The 18,496-nt window shown below is 35.9% G+C and overlaps 1 protein-coding gene across 7 annotated transcripts in view; it reads right to left on the reverse strand.

Annotated features, from left to right (window-relative positions):
- The window catches only part of SPEF2 (sperm flagellar 2), an 82,549-nt gene that overhangs the window by 39,036 nt on the left and 25,017 nt on the right, over positions 1-18,496 (reverse strand). For all 7 annotated transcript variants that reach the window (XM_030004686.1, XM_030004683.1, XM_030004688.1 and 4 more), the window contains 12 exons: positions 15,425-15,644; positions 14,827-14,957; positions 14,530-14,608; positions 11,767-11,840; positions 10,843-10,946; positions 9,730-9,977; positions 7,864-7,972; positions 6,900-7,057; positions 4,517-4,659; positions 2,880-3,007; positions 2,636-2,774; positions 47-184 (listed from right to left, as the gene is read on the reverse strand). In XM_030004686.1, the coding sequence (XP_029860546.1) occupies positions 47-184; positions 2,636-2,774; positions 2,880-3,007; positions 4,517-4,659; positions 6,900-7,057; positions 7,864-7,972; positions 9,730-9,977; positions 10,843-10,946; positions 11,767-11,840; positions 14,530-14,608; positions 14,827-14,957; positions 15,425-15,644 (1,671 nt within the window). The remainder of the gene's footprint in view (positions 1-46; positions 185-2,635; positions 2,775-2,879; positions 3,008-4,516; positions 4,660-6,899; positions 7,058-7,863; positions 7,973-9,729; positions 9,978-10,842; positions 10,947-11,766; positions 11,841-14,529; positions 14,609-14,826; positions 14,958-15,424; positions 15,645-18,496) is intronic.

Below are 18,496 nucleotides of genomic sequence, written 5' to 3' on the forward strand. Positions count from 1 at the left end.
TAACTCATTGTCCCCTTTCATTGCAGACTCCATAGTGGATCCATACCTGCATAAGTGAAAAGAAATGGTTCATAGCAATCCCCCTACGATCTGGTAGCCAGCCATCATTCATGATATCAGTACGTTCCTGCTCTGCTTCTTCCCTTCTGTTATCACAGATATCCCAGAGAAGATCTCTTAAGTCCTAAAACACAAAATCAAATATGAGAAATAACTATGAATGAAAACTTAAATACATTATTAAAAATTGTGGAGCTTTGTGGAGCTTTGCCTGTGCATAGGGCATCTTCCCATTTGGCTTCTTCTTTATTGTTATAGTTGTCAAAGCCTGGTCAAGAAGTCATATGCTTACAGACGGCTGACAGAAATTAGCTTTAAAAATATGCCAGAGAAAAGAATACAAAGGTGTGAGATGAATGTGTAGGCTGCCTTGCTTTCCTCAGGCAGAGAAGACCTATCTAAAGATGTGAAAATATGAATAGCTAAGCTCCCAACTGCACCAATAGCTTTCCACTTGAATGGTTTGCTAATACACTTACAAGAAGAATAAGGGGATGTGCAATATGAAAAATTCTGAGAAAATTGTGCCAACGCTCAAGTATTCTTCCAATTTGGACAGCTCCATGACATTTTTCTTTAACGTTCTTTATAACTAAGTGCTCTTCAACTAGTTACTATATCTAATAACAGCACTATGTGGCTCACTGACAGCACTGAAGACATACTAAGCATACAACATGCATCCAAACCCTCTGCTCTCCATTGCCATCTCTGCATGGAAATAGTGAGACAGACCTCTAATAATAAGAGGTGATGGGAAGAGAAGAGTGCTGTTAAATGCAGTGCTAAGGTAGGCTAAGATGAGCTGTCTTTTGGGCTCCAAGCAGTTCTACACCACCTGACCTGTTTTGGGGTCAAGAGAAAACGTGTTCCAGACTACTAGCCCTGCAATGAGTTTAGACTTCAGGTGGTAAGTGATTCTGTATTCACCAGGTCTTGGTCTCAGCCTAATATGTCAGATCTTATTTCTCTCCCCTGTCCAAAGACTTCAGACAAATCCATTTGTCCTCTGTTAGACAAAAGCCACAGGGAAGCTGACAAATGAGTAGTCCTTGGGCTAAATAACACATCAGTGATGACATAGATAGAAGGTAGCCAAGGTGAAGGCTATCGGATATTCATGGCTGTCCACATTGTAGGATATACACGTAAGGATACGCTATGAATAAAACAGATATAAGCATACAACTTATCTGTTTTGCAGTGGTGTGTCAACCTTGGCTGGCTGACAGGTGTCCACCAAGCTGCTCTATCACTCCCCCTCCTCACAGGACAGGGGGAAAAAATATGATCGAAAAGTTCGTGGGTCAAGATGATGAGGGAGAGATCACTTCCCCATTACAGTCATGTGCAAAACAGACTTGACTTCGGGGAATGGATTTAGTTTATTGCCAATTAGTCACAGAACAGAACAGTGAGAAATAGAACAAAACTAAAAACACACTTCCCCCACCCCTTCTTCTTCCTGGGCCCCACTTCATTCCTGACTCTTCTGCCTCCTGCCCCCAAGTGGTGCATGGAGGAGGGGAATGAGGGGGTTGTGGTGAGTTCATTATGCATTGTCTCTGCCACTCCTTCCTCCTCATACTCTTCCCCTGCTCCAGTGTGGGGTCCCTCTCATGGACACAATCCTTCATGAACTTCTCTAATGTGGGTCTTTCCCATGGGCTGCAGTTCTTCAAGAACTGCTCCAGCATTGGTCCCTTTGTCTGTGTGCAGTACTCCAGGATCGTACTGCTCCAGCATGGGTCCCCCATGGGCCACAGGTCCTGCCAGAACACCTGCGCCTGCATGATGATGATTTTTAAGTCCTCTACTTCATTCTATTGAAATAATGCTATAGAAAAGGAGGTCCAATGCTTTTTCCATCTCAGTGAATTCATCCATGATTCCACCAATGTTCCCTTCAACTAACAATGTTGCCAGCACTTTTTTTTGCCCTTTTCTTGGAGCATTTCCTGATATGATTTCAACTAAAAATCTGTTTTCAACTAAAAGTCTGTTCTGAAATAGGAATCTGATAAATTCAAAGACAGCTCTACTTCCTGCCTATGTTAAGTCTGGCTCTGAACTTGTTAGGACCTTTAGTCCTATGGATTTTTGTGAAAAAGAACTCTCAGGACATGTATGACCTAGCAAAGCTCTACCTGAATCAAAACATTTCAAAGAAATTCTCTGTACTTTGTATGAATCAGTTTTAGAAAACATATATTACCATATATAATTTATGGAAAAACTGACTGCCAAGATTTGTTAGAATGTGATAGAAATGCCCAAACTTGTGAGTAAAATCTCTGATAACCATAAAACATAAAGAAAAAGAATGCAGAGAAATATTTATTTTACAATGTGCCAGAATACCACAGTATAACCTAAAAAAAGAAGCAAAACATAAGAAAGATATGGCCAAAACCCAGAGAAATAACTGTGAAGAATACTTTATGTGCAAGAGGAAGTGAATTAGTTTAAGACGAGTGGTAAAAAGGAAAAAGATGTAAATAATATCATTCATGTTACATCGAGCTTGTATACAATGAAATAACACTTCAGGGTATAACATTTGCCATTTACTTACAGTAACTCTTTGGTGTAGTTCTGCTTTTGTTTCCTCATCTTCTCGCAGGTCGTCAGCAATTGAATTATAATCTGATTGCCACTGAGATACAAACTCCTGCTTAAGGTCTGGATGCTTCAAATAATCTTGGAATTTTTTTCTGTAAATTACGGTAAAAATAATTTTGGTGTTAAAGGCATTTAGAATGCCACATAAAAAATACAAAATACTAATATTAATGTAATAAGCTGCTGTTTCTACTCACCTAATGTCTGCTAAGTAATAAATCACAGAGTGCTGTTCATCCCTTAGACATCTAAGTATAGTTTTGATGGTATTCATATATGCATGTTCTACCATTTCCCAGTAAGGTACTAAAAAATCAGGTATTTCCTGTGAATTTTTCAAAACATCAAAATTAATTGATATATTTCTTGGGAACCCATTTAGCTGTAGCATTAGCAAATATAAGAAAGATTATGTCATTAAATCATATTACTGATTTTTTTAAATGTATATTTCTTTTGCTTTACAGCTATTTACAACTGATCATAGACACTGCACCAACATATAGTTTATCCTGTGCATTTATTTGGAAAAAAGTGGCAGTACTCAAAATGAATGGGAAATTCCAGCAATTCCTCCAATATCTGTGGGTTTGGATATACTCATTAACTAAGTGAAGATTACTTTAGTGAAGATAAGTACTAAGTAAGTTCTAAAGTATCAAAATTTGGTGGTACACAACTGTTCAAGCTGGTAAAAATCTAAGATGATTGTATAGTATTGCAAAAGTGATATTTGACTGACTGACTGTCATGAAGAGCAAAATAAGGCCCATGGCCAGAGGAAATCCAGCATATGCGAGCTAATTGCAGTCATGAAGGCAAAACTGGTAAATATTAGGAAAAGAATTCAGAACAAAATACAAAGTATCATTATGCACCCTTCAAATCTACATCTCAAATACTCTACGCAGTCCCAGCTCCTGATCTCAAAAAATTTACAGTAGAACTAGAGCAGACATACAAAAGGGCAAGAATCATGACTGAATATATGAACTGCTCCACAGGAGGAGAGTTAAACAGATTATGACTGGATTGGAGAAGCAAAGCAACACTGAGCAAAATGAAGATGTAACAGACACCTGTCACATCTTAAATACCTTCAGAGGATGATTATAGAATTATTATTCATCATATCTCACAATAAAGAACAAGGGTCATCAAATCACCCAAGCAAACAACAGGTTTAAAGCAGAGGCAGAAATATTTTTTCGGAATGAGCGTAATAATACAGGCTATATCATGGAGTCCAAAAAGTAAATTGCTTCAAAAAGAGGAACTAGACATAATCACAGAAGAAAAGTCTATTGAGAGCTACTAAACACAAAGATGCAGATATAAAGCCATCTCAGGAAACCCCTAATTTTCAGATCATTGGAAACTAGGAAGATGTCCTCAGGGAAAACATGTTAGAAAAAAGTATCCCAGGAGAAAGATCAATGCACACTCTCCCCATTCTTACATTCTTTCTACGAGATCCACAACTGGCCGTTGTCAGAGACAGGAAACTGACCTATTAAGTCTATGCTAGCATTTCATAATATTAAAAAGTATTATTATTTTGGAATCCATGTGCTATTGTTCATCATCATTGTGAAGAATTTAGGAAAAAACAATGATCAAAATTTTAAAGTGTGTGTCTTTGATTTATATATTTTAGTAGCAACTGTTATTTAAATTTTTAGATATTTGTAATACAGTACCAGTGCATCTTTCATTGAAAAATACTGAAGAAAACAACATGCAACAAGACAAAAGGTTTAGGTAGAATATGCATAAAATACTAAGAAAAATATGTACTTTGATATCTAGGAGTTTTAATCATGAATGAATGTACCTTGGGAAGTGGTTCATCTACATAAATCCATTCATCTGATCCTGGATCAATTGGCAGTGGTGACACAGGAATGGGAGGAAGCAGATCTTGACGTGTAACTGGTAAAAGCTTTTTTCCTGGTGATATTTCTTGAGCAGACCCTTCTATATGAACATACGATTAGTACCTTCAAACATATTTTAAGTATCAATAAACAGAATTAAAACTTCTATGCTACTCTGCAAGTTCAGAGTACTTGGAGTTCAGAGTAATGGAACTGATTCAATATTTCATTACTCAGGCGTTGTTCATCAAAAACCACACTAACCAAATCAGTGATGCCATAGTTCTAAAACCACTTTCCAGTTAAGCTTATATTTTGCAGGACTGATACTTTTCTAAAACCATCACTGAGAAAAACAGGAAGATAATGAATTAGTATGTATGCATATGAAACAAATTCTTTACCAGGTAAACCAAGGCCAGTGGTGTTGATACAATTCTGAGATTCATTACAACTATCATGATTTCAAGGACTCCCTGCTTTATTAAATAACAGTTGTAAACACTTACAGCTTCCATGTTAGACTTAGGAAAGAGTGAATCAAGAAAAACAAACACTGAAGATGGAACAAACAGATAAATTGAGCTAAATTTGGCCTAATTTGGGAAATACACCTTACTCTGAGGAGAAGCTGAGAAGTATGAAAGATGATGGATAGGAAAAAAGAAAGAGACAGAAAAGATCATGTGTAGAAAAAGAAACAAGTGAAAAACTAACCCTGCTAACCTATAGTATAGCAAAATAATTCTGCATGTAGTTAGCAGCTTCAGAGCATGATTCAACCCTAGGATCTGAACTGTCGTCTGGAAAGATATCAGCATCTCCTCAGTGACCACAGAAGGATCCTACAACAACTAAATCTTTAAGTTAACATTAATTAACTGCTCAGAATCATGTGTGTGAATTCTGGCCAGTTTTGCTGTGGATTTGAAAATATTCAAAGAAAATAAATAAGCTTGCATTAAACCACTGTTGTAACAGTCTTGTCTTTTTGTTTGAAAGAAGCTTAACATTTAAAGAATAGATGTGTTCTGTTTTACTTTAAGTGTGACAAATCTGCCTCTGAAAAACACTGTCTTGCTGGGTGCGTCAGTGGAAAAACTGCTATCATTCTCCTGATTTAAATTTATAAAAAGAACAAAACTCTTGGCCACAGAAAATATTGCAACTACTTCAGCTTCTGCTAAATATTTTGAGAACGAGAAACTGTATTTAGCTTTACCATGTCACTCCCAGAATGCTACTGATGTCTGACTCATTAATATATATTCTCATACCTCTGTTCTACTTATATAAACCTAATAGTCAAGGACAGCTTGGTATCTATCAACATAAATATGAAATTAGTCATTATTAACTGACCACAGGGATTATTTCTCCACAGGGAGTAAATAGTCCTTACAGTACTTCTACAAGATAGTTAGATTCCAACCAGAAAATCTCAACTCCATTTGCATCAATAGGAATTTTGCCATCAACTCCAGCAGGGCTATGAATTGTATCAAGGACATAAAAAAAACCCAATTCCAACCAGGTGCTTCTTTGAAAATGTTCCATCCAGTTTTCTGTCAGGTGTGATATTTCCAAGAATTTTTCATGAACTGGAAACCTTGTGTAGGAGTAGAGGTCTAAACTTTTACTGTTAAGAGTGCTTTTCAAGACAATAACTTTTTTGGGGGGGGGGGGGGGCATAGAAGACACATCAAGACTTTCTTGTAATAATTGTGAAGAAAAACCCTAGTTATTCAGAAGTCCTGGTTTACTTGATGCATCTTTTCCCCTGGATACTTCATCTTTTTTGCTTTTTAATTTTTAAATGATTCTTTCCTTTTGGGTAATTAAGAAGAAAAATGGAATAAGCATGCACCAAAACACATGCCAAAACCACTCCAAGTTATCCAAGTTTTTAAGCTGCTGCTGATAAATGAATATATGTTAATAATGGCAAGTTAGTCTTTCTTATACCATGATGCTATCCCACATGGTGAAGATGCTAGCTGCAATATTTAAACCAGGAAGAAAGGACTGAATTTAGTAAGTCTTTACTTTATGGAATTTAAATAAATCCAACTGACACTTTCTTTTAAATATTTTAAAACTTTTTCTCAAATGATCTTTACAATTACGTGAAATTGGTCCATATCCTCTGAAGAGGTAAAAACACAACAGAAAAGTTCAGAGTTCTGGTGCAGTTATCATTAACTTACACATCCCCAAAGTCTTGCAGGGCCAGTGACAACTGATGTTTCCATATAGTTTTATATATTAATTATTAGTGTTAATTATAAAGAAAAAGTCTTTTCTTACTGAACTGTAAAAAGTAAGAACAGGAAAACTTACTTCTATTCTGGTTTTTGGCAATTTCTTCCATTATAATTTCCTTCACTGTTTCGCACACAAGACTTTCTTCTGTCTCTGCATTGACTTTAACTAGAGTACTTTGATGGACTGAAAACCATTTCTCTAATTTTGGCCATGTGTCTAGAAAGCTTGAAATTCTACAAAAATCATATTAATGCATAAAATTAAAATCTAACTAATGGAAAATCAAACATTTTCCCAAATTAATAAACAAAAGAAAAAGCAAACCATCTAATTTAATAGCAAAACAAATCCAGGTAATATTCTTTGCAAAATAATACTCCATCCACATCAAACCCTTAATTTTCAACACAGGAAAACTTTCAAAATCCTACTGTTAACTAGTCTTATATATTTCTTACTCTTTCTTGTCACAAGCTAAACCTACTTTCTTATATCACAACTAAAACAATAATAATCAATAATATATTAGTCTGAAATAGTTAATAAAACTTGTTCTTGATTTTGCTCTTTATGTAAAGTTAAACATCAACTGATTCAGTAAAAAATAGAAAACTAATTGTTTTTTATAAACATAAAAGTGGAAGATACCATCTTAGAAAATCTGCAATTGAAATCAAGTGCATTTCACTCAAGGGCATTCACATGATGTATGACATATGTCAGATATAAGTATGCATAGATACATATATATACATATATGTATACATATGGTTCATGGTTCATGCAATATATATCTGAAAAAGAAATTCTCCTTGGAAGAATACCATGGAAATGCAAAACACAAGAATTCTTAACTATTAGGATTATTTATATTGTGCCAAAAATGAAAGTACTCTTTAGGGTCCATGTTAGAGGAACTCCTAAGTAAATTCTTAACATCAGGCATGTCAGTACTATCATGGATCACATATGAGATTCAGATAAATTACATGCCTAAACACCTGGCTGAAGCAACTTTTTTGTACTTCATATAACATACCTATGTAGCACTTGGTCCCTGGCTAAGTTTATCTTCTCTTCTAGGATTTCAGCGTCTGAATTTTTATTGTTGTTCTCCTGTTCAGTTTGAGATGACTTCAATTTATTTGCTGTGTAGAAAACAGTATATATGAGCATATATTGAAAAAGGCAATTATGCAGGTAGTTATTCACCCAAAGCAAGGTAATTATTAAAAGAAAAATTTCAGTGTTCCTTGATATTACATTTCTCCATTTAAAAATTGGGTACCAAACTTCCTAAAAGAAAGCAAAGTCAGAGAAATATAAAATTAAACTGGAAAGGACCTGAAGACAGTGTCTGCCTCTTCCTCTGTTTAAATGCATAGCCAATTATAACACTAACATATCCTGATGGATGCTTTGCAGTCATAGAAATCTCCAGTTGTAGAGATGGAGCATTCCTGTAGGTGGACTGTTTCAGGTTTATCTATTGTAACAGTTAGAAGGTGTTTTCCCAGCCTAATCTGAATCTTCCTTGAAGTAACTAGTCCTTTTCACAACAATGGGCACATATTCCACTGCATCAGAAGACAAGGTATTCTCTCTCTCTGAGTCTTCTCTAAAGTTAAAAAACACTTTTATTGATCAGAAATAAGCCAATTTTTATAGATTTCTCATTTTTTTATTGTTCTTTTGACTCTTTCTATCACCACATGACATCTTACAAAATAGTTTGAATTTCTGAGATTACATCAGGTATTATCACATTTTCAAAGTTTTTTGGCAACACAAGTTCTTTAAATTAACAAGAATTTCCAGTGTCTATAGATTTATCTGTACCGCATTGTTAGCAGAAGCTCTAATGATTTTACCTCATCGGCACTCCTACCTGTACATAAAAGTTAAGAGTAGATGGTGCTTTAGTTCAAGCCATGTGCCATGTAAATGCTGCAGTGAAAACAATGAAGAGGAATTTCCTTATAATTTGGACAATATGGGACATATTAAAGAAAAGAACTTTGGTTTTGCCAAGGTGAGTAAGAGCAATTAAAAATGTGTGGTCTGGAAGTGAAACAGCCCTCTAAAAGCCTTTGATGCCTTTGCCTTTTTGGCCAAAACTGACAATTTCTGGTTGTTCACTGACTAACTGAAGACAAGACAAAGGCAGTAATCAATAGGGAATGAATGTTGGCACTCCCAGGGAATGAACGTTGGCACATCACTTTGTTTATAATTTCCTTCATCCCTTTCCAAATGTGTCTCCTAGAGAAAAATACTATTTACACACACTCATTTGTAATGAGGCATATTTCTGCATCTGTTGTTAACTTGTGTTTTTTCCAGCTGCTGTTTTATGTGATGTCTAACACCAGCCACTGTGCTATCTCAGGTCCAGTGAGAATTCAGTACAAATATAAGCAAGTATATACACATGCACTTGCACACTTCTGATCTGCCTCTGAAACAAATAAAAGTTATTGAAATAATATGGAAGCATTCAAGGTGATAATACACAATGAAAGTGATACTGTGAGATGTAGAGAAATTGTACAGTAATGCTATTTTACTCCAATAAGTACAACTTAGAGTTATAACTGGTTAATAATGCTTGCGATTAATGTGTTACTTATACCTAGTCATGTACTTTTAGACAGCTGAAGTTAAAAGGGGCCTTAGAAATGGAGAACAAAGCTGTCAAGAAATCTAAACAATTTCTAATTTCATAATTGTCAGAGGAAAATATAGAGATTATATAATTTAGTATTTTTAATTAAAATATGCAACTTGCTATTATGTTGCAAAGTTCTCACAATTTAGCCATTTCAGTATTATAACAATCTTTACATTCCCCATACATCAGAATCTGCTTGCCATTTTACTTTGTTAAAAGTAGTTGAAAACTTACACTTCAAATTAGCCAGACGTTTCAGTACCGCAGTGTCTGAAATATCCAATAATACAGAAACATCAAATGCAGGTGAGGTAACAGGAGGCTTGTTAGGGGCTCTGGGATCTGTAACAAGTGAAAGCTTTCCAGAATTTTCATCTTTTGTTTCTGGATCAATCCCTGTATAGGCTTTTTCAAATAGTTTTGCCTGATTAATTGTCATTGGAAACCCATCCACAATCCACCCCTTCTCTGGTGGTGTTTGGCTAAAAGTAAATGAAGAACCAGAATTATACAGTGAATTGATAGCATAATAATAACACCTAAAGAAGAGCTTGTCCTAGCAGTCTTTCATTCTGAATTTAGTATATGAAATATCCTGATGAATACAGAATGACAGACATAATTAAACTGTAAAGCAATGGATTTTAAATCAGAAAAATAACCTTAAGCCTAACTAAAAGTGAAAAAAATCATCAAAACCAAAACAATTTTTGCTGTCTTGATAAAAAAAGTTTTCAAAACCACTCTCTATACAGACTATGATCAGAGATGTAATTTCCCTATTTTGTCTACTAACTTTTCCACTGATGTAACAAATAGAAAAATCTGTTCTGTAACTTTAAAACATACTAATGGGAGTAATATAACTTAAATGGTATTCATGTGGGAACTTAAGTGCTAATTGCACATCAGGGTAGTTGAGACAATTTTCTGTCAAACAAGTAGACAAAAAAGAGTAACCTAACTGCAGAAGTATGAATACTTGGACTATGCATTTCACAAAATCTAAAAGAAAAAATACTAGCATGTGCTGAATAGCTTCCAACTAAGAAACAAAATAGAGACATTAGTTATATTTAGTGACTATGTGATAGTCATGTGTATATTTTTACTTACCTTCAGTAGTGTACAATAATGTCTCCATAATTTAGGGCTAGACTCTACTGCTAGCATTCTACTGCTAGCATAAAATGAGCATTAACTAACTTCACTAATTAGCTCCACTTTCCAAGTCGAAGACTCCAGTGTTCAAAAAATATCTTAATAAAGAGAAATGGCTAAATTTGGACTACATCTGGATAATTACGTTGTAAGTAAGTGAGGAAAAAAAGCTATACAGTTTCATACTTAATGGCTTCCAATAGGATGTCAATTAGTAATTCATCAGGAATACTTTTTCCTTTCTTCAACAATTTCTGTGATGCGGCACCAAGCTGGGCACGTACAGATAGCTGTGGAAGAGCGCAGAGTAAGACTAATATGCTCAGAACGTTCACAACAGTCACTGTTAAAAAGAGTATGAGTCTACTTTATATATTATATATTATTTATTTCTTTATTTAAATTTAATGTTTATTGTGTGATTTATTTATATTTAATATTTATTGTTATCTATTACGGAGAAATAGTTTCAACTGATATGAAAAAGGCCTAATTGAAATCTCCAACTGATTTCCATCATTACACCCATGGAAATGCCAGACAGAAACAAGGTTGAGAAACAAAGGATATGAAGGCCAAGAAAGAAAAAATTAAGTGTCCTGGTTCTAAGCTTATTCTGATTTTCAGTACCATAAATCCACTGACAGTTTCCTACAGCAGCATTTAACTTCATTAGTTCTATAGGGATTCTTTTATATCTTAGCTTTCAAAGTATTTTCCAGTGAGCAATAAAGTCAAAGAGATCATTGTAGAATTAAATTTTTTTTAACATAAAAAGAAGAAACCTTATCATGGAATGAATGATCTGCTTGACAGCAGCAAGATCAGGAATATATTTTTGCTAACTCAAAATTAAATGGGAAGTACCGTATCTTACGTTAATGGGACATTTAACAAGAAGATATAGAACTTTAACAATATGTACAACTCTAACCAACATATACAGGAATAGATTTTCACAATAAACCCTTTTTGTATTTCATACAGAAAATGCTTGCAGTAAGGACAACAAATTAATTCAGAATGATGAAAGGCTGTCACTATTTAAGTCATTTAACCTTTTTAACTAATGCATCTTCATAAAGTAGAAGCTAAAATTGGATTACAAACCTTGGATAGGCCATCCTGACTGCTATCTGATAGAAACTCTTGCCCAGATGGATCCTTTTTGACAGGACAATTGCCTAAAATAGGTATATTATAAAGTTTTACAATTCTATTACTATAATATTTATTACTATAGATGAATAATAAAAGTATATGCCTCATTATTGTTCTTTGAACAAATCAATACAGAAGGTTTATACAATTGTTAGAATCATAAGATCATTGATTAATTCAGGTTAGAAGAAACTTCTGGAGGTTCAAGCAATCTTCTGCTTAAAGTGGCATCAGTTAAAAGGTCAGACCAGGTTGCTCAGTTGTCTACCCAGTCTGATGTTTACAACCTCCAAGGATGGAGACTACACTACCTCTCAGGCAATTTGTTCCAATGCTTGATGGTTCTCATGCGGAAAAGGCCTTGTCTTATGTCTAGTCAGAAATGCAACAAGAAGGACTTTTACAGGTATCTCCATAGCAAAAGGAAAGCTAGGGAAAATGTGGGCCTGCTGAAAGAGACATGCAAAAGACTGAGGTATCCCAAGCCCCTGAGACTAGCAGGAAAGTCTGCAGCAAGAAAGATTTACCCTTGGTGGAGGGGGATCAGCTTAAGGAACATTTCCAGTTAAATAAACTGGAAATACACAAAAAAATGGAACCTGACGACATATACCCACACATGCTGAGGGACCTGGCCAATGTCACTGATAGGCCAATCTCAATAATCTTTGAAAGGTCCTGGTGATTGGGGGAGATTCCTAGGACTAGAAGAATGCAACTGCCACTCCTCTCTTCAAGGAAAGCAAGAAGGGGGAATTGAGGTTGTACAAGCCAGCCAGCCTCCCTTTAGTCCCTACGAACTGATGGAGCAAATAAGCATGGAAGCCATTCCCAAGTATATTAAGGACAAGAAGATGACTGGGAGTTGTCAGCGTGGGTTTATGAAGGGGAAGTCATGCCTGACTAACCTGACAACCTTCTACAATGAGGTGGTGGGCTCAGTGGTTGAGAGAAGGTCAGCGTATGCTGTTTACATTGACTTTTGACACTGTCTTCCTTAACATCTTCATAGACAACCTGATGAAGTATGGACTAGTTAAGAGAGCAGTGAGGTGGACTAAAAACTGGCTGAACTGCCAGGCTGAAGGGGTTGTGATCAGCAGTGTGAAGTGCAGCTGACAGTCAGCAATTAGCGGTGTAGCCCAAGCGCTGATTCCGAGACTAATGCTGTTTAACATCTTCATTAATGACCTGCATGATTGAGACAGAGTGCAGTCTCAGCAAGTGTGCAGATGATACAAAACTGGAAGGGGTGGTTGATACACCAGATGGTTGTGCTGCTCTTCAGAGAGACCTTGATGGGATGGAGAAAAGGGCTGACAGGAATCTCATAAAGTTCAGCAAAGGGAAATGCAAAGTCCTGCATCTGGTGAGGAAACCCCCATGCCTTCAGTACCAGCTGGGGGGCCAACTGTCTTGAAAGCAGCTTTGCAGAGAAGGGCCTGGAGGCCCTGGAGGAGAACTAGTTGACTATGAGCCAGCAATGTGCCCTTGCAGCAAAGGCAGCCAACAGCATCCTGGACCACATTAAGAAGATATGGCACTAGTGAGACCACATCCGGAGTGCTGTGTCCTGTTTGGGACTCCCCGGTGTAAGAAAGGCATGGATGTATTGGACCAGGCCCAGAGAAAGGCCCTGATGATTACTAAGGTCTGGGAGTATCTGACATATGAGGAGAAGCTGAGAGCTGGGACTGTTCAGCCTGGAGAAGAGAAGGCCTGAGGGGAATCTTATGAATTTGTAGAAATATCTGGGCTGCGGAAGGGAGTAAAAAAACCAGAGACAGACTCTTCTTAGTAGTGCCAATTAAAATTACAAAAGGCAACAGACATAAACTGAAACACAGGAAATCGCATATAAACATAAAAATACTAACTGTAAGGGTTATGGACTATTGGAACATGTTGCTCACTGAGGTTGTGGAGTCTCTATCCTTGGAGATGTTCAGCATCCAAGTGAACATAGTCCTGAACAACCTGCAGTAGTGACCCTGCTTTGAGGAGGAGGATTGGACTAGATGATCTCCAGATGTCCCTTCCACCCTCAATCATTCTGTAATTCTAAGCTTAGGTGGCTGAGCCCAGTGTCAGTTCCTTTGTTGGCAAGATCTGTTGCAAAGAAAGGTGAGGGGAGAAAGTGAGGAAAGTGAGGGGAGATGAAGGCTTGCCCTTTCTTCCTTTGGAAGCTGCTTTTAAGCTGAAGTTCTCATCCTGGACCCTGCCTGTGGTACTTCACAGCTGTGTAGCAGCCATGTCTGCATCCTGTATCCTGTCTCCTTGATCTGACCCTGATCCACACCTGCTGACTTGAGTGCTTGGCTTGACTTCAGACTTGCTTCGCTGGCAGAATTTCTGGGTTATCACCAGACTGAGGTTCACACTGATCAATGTCTCTGGAACTGATAGTGACCCTGACTTCAGACAATATCCTCACTCATTGTTGGTCAATGTTGGTGCTTCCTGCTTTGCTATTGCCCTCGTCACCTAGCTCACCTTCCTTCATGGAGCAGCCTGCACTTGCTGCTCCCAGACACTAGGAATGTGTGGGAACAGGAAATTCGTAATGGAAACTACTGTGAAAAGGCAGATGTCATGGATACTACCATGGGTACTACAAGAGAAAGGGGAATTGCTATGTAAATCTACTAAGATAAGAATTAAAACTAAATTGTATAAACTATATATACATATATAAATAAAATATACACACACCTTTGGCTCCATTGGTAGGTGTTTCTGTTTGGAGTTTATTTAGAACTTTCGGTGGTGATTTTGATAAGTTCTTCTGGACCTTGTATCAATTATGAAAAGAAATGGATTAGAAAGGAAACTACATATTACAGGAAAAACAAGCCTGTCAATTCAAGCTGACTCTTGAAGACTTGTAAGTCAAAACTTAGAATTAAGTTTGAAATTGAGTAAAAAATTGAAACAATATGCTTTCTTCCTTATATATTTCATTCTCACTTCCTGTGGGAGCCAAACCCAAAATCAACAAAAAATGCTTACCTCATTTTTTTCCCTGGAACTCTCTGCTTCTTGTGGAATCACATTGTGCTCACTTTTCATTTCATTTTTAAGAAAAGCTTGGATGGCCTCCTGAACCAGAGTATCAACAGATAGTACCTGAATATTGCAAACTAATACACAAAAAAATTAGGTAGCTTACACAGTTTGAGTTGAGCATACATACAGAGAGACTATTACTGGCAATTAAGTGAATGATTTCATTTGGGCTGTTGATGTAAGTTGCTTCCACTGTCTCTTCTCTGTAATCACTGCACAGTGTGTCCCCACAATCACCTAGCTATCTTGCTAGTCTCTTCTATAACAAATATCCCCAGAGAATCTGCCAAAAGCATTTTCAAATTCTTAATGCAGAAGTAATACTATATGAACACTATATCCAAGTTCAGGTGTTTTTAATCTTATTTTGGAAGATAATGAATGAATGACTTGCAACCAATCCCTGCAAAATACCGATGCATCTGAGGTTCGAGGATTAGCAATGCAAGGATTTGCCCAAACAATTTTCATTGTAAGAGTGGGATTTTAATGCAAATAAACATTTTTAAGAATTTTAGGGAAAAAAAAGAAAAATCTCTACCTTTTTCAATAAACTTTGCACAGGTAGTTTTTCCACTAAAAAGTTTTCCCAAAATACATCCCTTGATAGGAAATGGAGGAAATAAAGGTGGTGAAGATTTGGGTTTTGGAGGATAGAAAATCTCCATCAGTCTACGAAGCACATGACCCAGTATGTTATTATTAAGAGGAGGTTTGTTTTCACTGTTCTCTTCAGTTGGGCACCATTCCCCTGTCATACTCTGTATAAATGACAAATTACCAAATAATTTGTCAATATGTCTTGTCTTTCATCTTTCTAGATATATGTATTTATACACAAACACAATACATAAAATAACCAAATCTGAATAGTACTAAATATGTGTTAGAATAGGCCCTTGTTAAAAGCTATAATTAAGTCATAATCATTAAGCATTTATTGATATTCACTAATACCTAGTTGAGAGAGACAAGTACTCCTACAACTTCTTTCATAGAGTCTGAGAATCATTTTTTTTAATTCCATAAACATGAAAAATCATTTCACCAATACCACAGAATGAATCAGTAACAGATTTTTGGAATAGAAGCCTAGTAGCCTAATATTCAGCATTCTAAAAACTGGGCAACATTATTGCCCAGTATCACACATAAATTTTTGAAAATTTTTACAGACAAAGGTTTCTAATATATATATTTGCCTAACACACATTCAATAGAGAGAAAAAAACCCAGAGCCCAACAACCCAAAACCAACCCAAACCAAACAAACCACCATATAATTCAAACAATTTTAAGGGAAGGAAATACTGAGTAGAATCTTCCAGTTCACCTACTCTGAGACCAATATAAATTTATCATTGGTATAAGTTACTAGCATACAGCTTAATGAGGTTTGGCAGTAAAGATACTTTTACTGACAATCACATTGGAAGAAAGATGAGAATGGAAGGATGTAGTCAGAAGAACTGAACAGAGAACTGTACTTTTGCCACTCTAATATACACTCTACCAGTATTGGATCTTATAACACTAGGAAAGTCCTGATGTGCACTTTATGCTATGAGAAACTAAAAGAGAACATTTTAGTATGCAGGATAATACTAGTCCTGTATTAATTATTCTTTAGTGGCAAAGTCAAATGTTTCAGCAAGAGAAATTCCAACTAGGAAAAAAAAAAATGAAGAAAAAAAATGTTCACAATGAGAGTGGTTAAGCACAGCAACAGGTTGGACAGAGAGTCTGTGGAACCTCTATCCTTGGAAATACTTGAAAGCTGACCAGACAAGGTACTGAGCAACCTTATCTGACTCAGAAGTTGGCCCTGCTTTGAGCAAAGACGTTGAACTAAATGACCTCCATATCCTTTTCAACCTAAATAATTGTATCATTCTATACATTAAATATTTAATCACCATCAGAAAAAGCAACCAATTTCAAAGTTCTATTGAAATATAATGTTTTGAATTCATGTTTCACGTACAATATGCAACCTTTTCCTGAACTTACTATCATGAATGATATATTGCCACAGCACACATTCTACTAATGGAACTTGATCAGTGTTGACTTTGAACATATATGCATTAGAGAGAATAACACAATGTAACTTAGTATCACTCAAATGAAAATATCACCTATTTTTAATCAGTAAAAACAAAAAAAAAATCTTTGAGTTGCACGATATACCCTCTCTAATATATCTCAGAAAATGTCCTTCTTAATATGTAATTGAAAAAGACATGCTTTAAAAAACCAAAACCTTGTCCCATCTGAACCATTCTTCCTTACTTCCTTAAACATGGAAGCAGAGATGGATTAGTTATTTTAAATTCTATCAGACTTGTAGGAAAAATGAATTCCAAATGGAATGGGCTCCCCATTTGAAGCACTCACCTTTCAGATTTCTTGCCATTTTAACCAGAAGATTGCTAGACTGTATCTGTCTTGAGCTAAAGTAGCTTACCTGTCAGAAACAAGTTTTCAGGTATCCAGGTGAGAGTTATTTAACTCCTGGTCAAGACTCTTGATCAAAACTGGAAATTATTTGATATTTTGAGCAGTGCCTACTGTTATGCTTGTTTTGAGTGATTCCATTAATTTATTTCCACAACTGATGATGTGGTAGTTTCCAAATATTTTCAGGCTCAATCTAATGTGGAATGTGCAACTCACTGATAGCACTGTATTTTGTTCTTGTATTTTATCAAATATATTTGATGCTTTCAGTCAGTATTCCTAATGCAAACTTAGTATTCTTGAGAGATGCCAAATTGCCTGTGCTGGGCATTTTTCTCAAGGGTTAAGAAAATCAGCATAAACTTTGCCAGAATGCCCTGCAACACACTTTTTTCTAGAAGCAATACTTTGAAGGTATTGCTGTTTACTTAGATTTTTAAAATACATAAGTATGAAGTGGTGCCAACAATTTTAGACATGTCATATGATACCAGCTTTCGATTAATACTGATTCAGAAAGACATAAGACTAGCGACATCTGGAAAAAAAAATTATGTGAATGTGCACTTGAAACAGACTGGTAGCAAAAAAGAGGCTTTAAATGTCATTAAATGTTTGTGACCTTCAGTGCCCTTACATCTAGGGAAGACTACAAGACTTTGTAATATAAACAACAATATGACTGAAAAAAATTTTCATTAGTGTTCCCCAATAACTGTTCCCTGCCTGTATGTCCTCCCTGTTAGTCTTGTACATATGCCTTTTTTCACCTAAAGAAACTGATCATGAAATCCATTACATGAGTTGATATGGTCTGCACAAGGACCTTATAAATAGATAAATCAGGTAAATACATGTTAAGATTGAAACGAAAGTAAATTGAGCTGTCAGGCATTCATCACAAAACTTGTAACAAACATTTATACTCATTGCAAAAGAAAACGTACCAATTGATTCAGGATGTGGATAAAAGCACATATGTATTGTAGTTATTATTTCCCAACAAGTCAAAGACAGGTTATTTGCCATGATAGCCATATGCTAGTTAAACAGATTATTTGAAAAGACTAAATACATAGCAGGATTATTTTTTTTCCAAAGAAAAGCATTATTGATGTAATTTGGAAAAAAATTGTATAATACATTTTAACAG

The sequence above is a fragment of the Aquila chrysaetos genome, chromosome Z (genome assembly GCF_900496995.4).
Source record: "Aquila chrysaetos chrysaetos chromosome Z, bAquChr1.4, whole genome shotgun sequence".
NCBI classification, from domain to species: Eukaryota; Metazoa; Chordata; class Aves; order Accipitriformes; family Accipitridae; genus Aquila; species Aquila chrysaetos.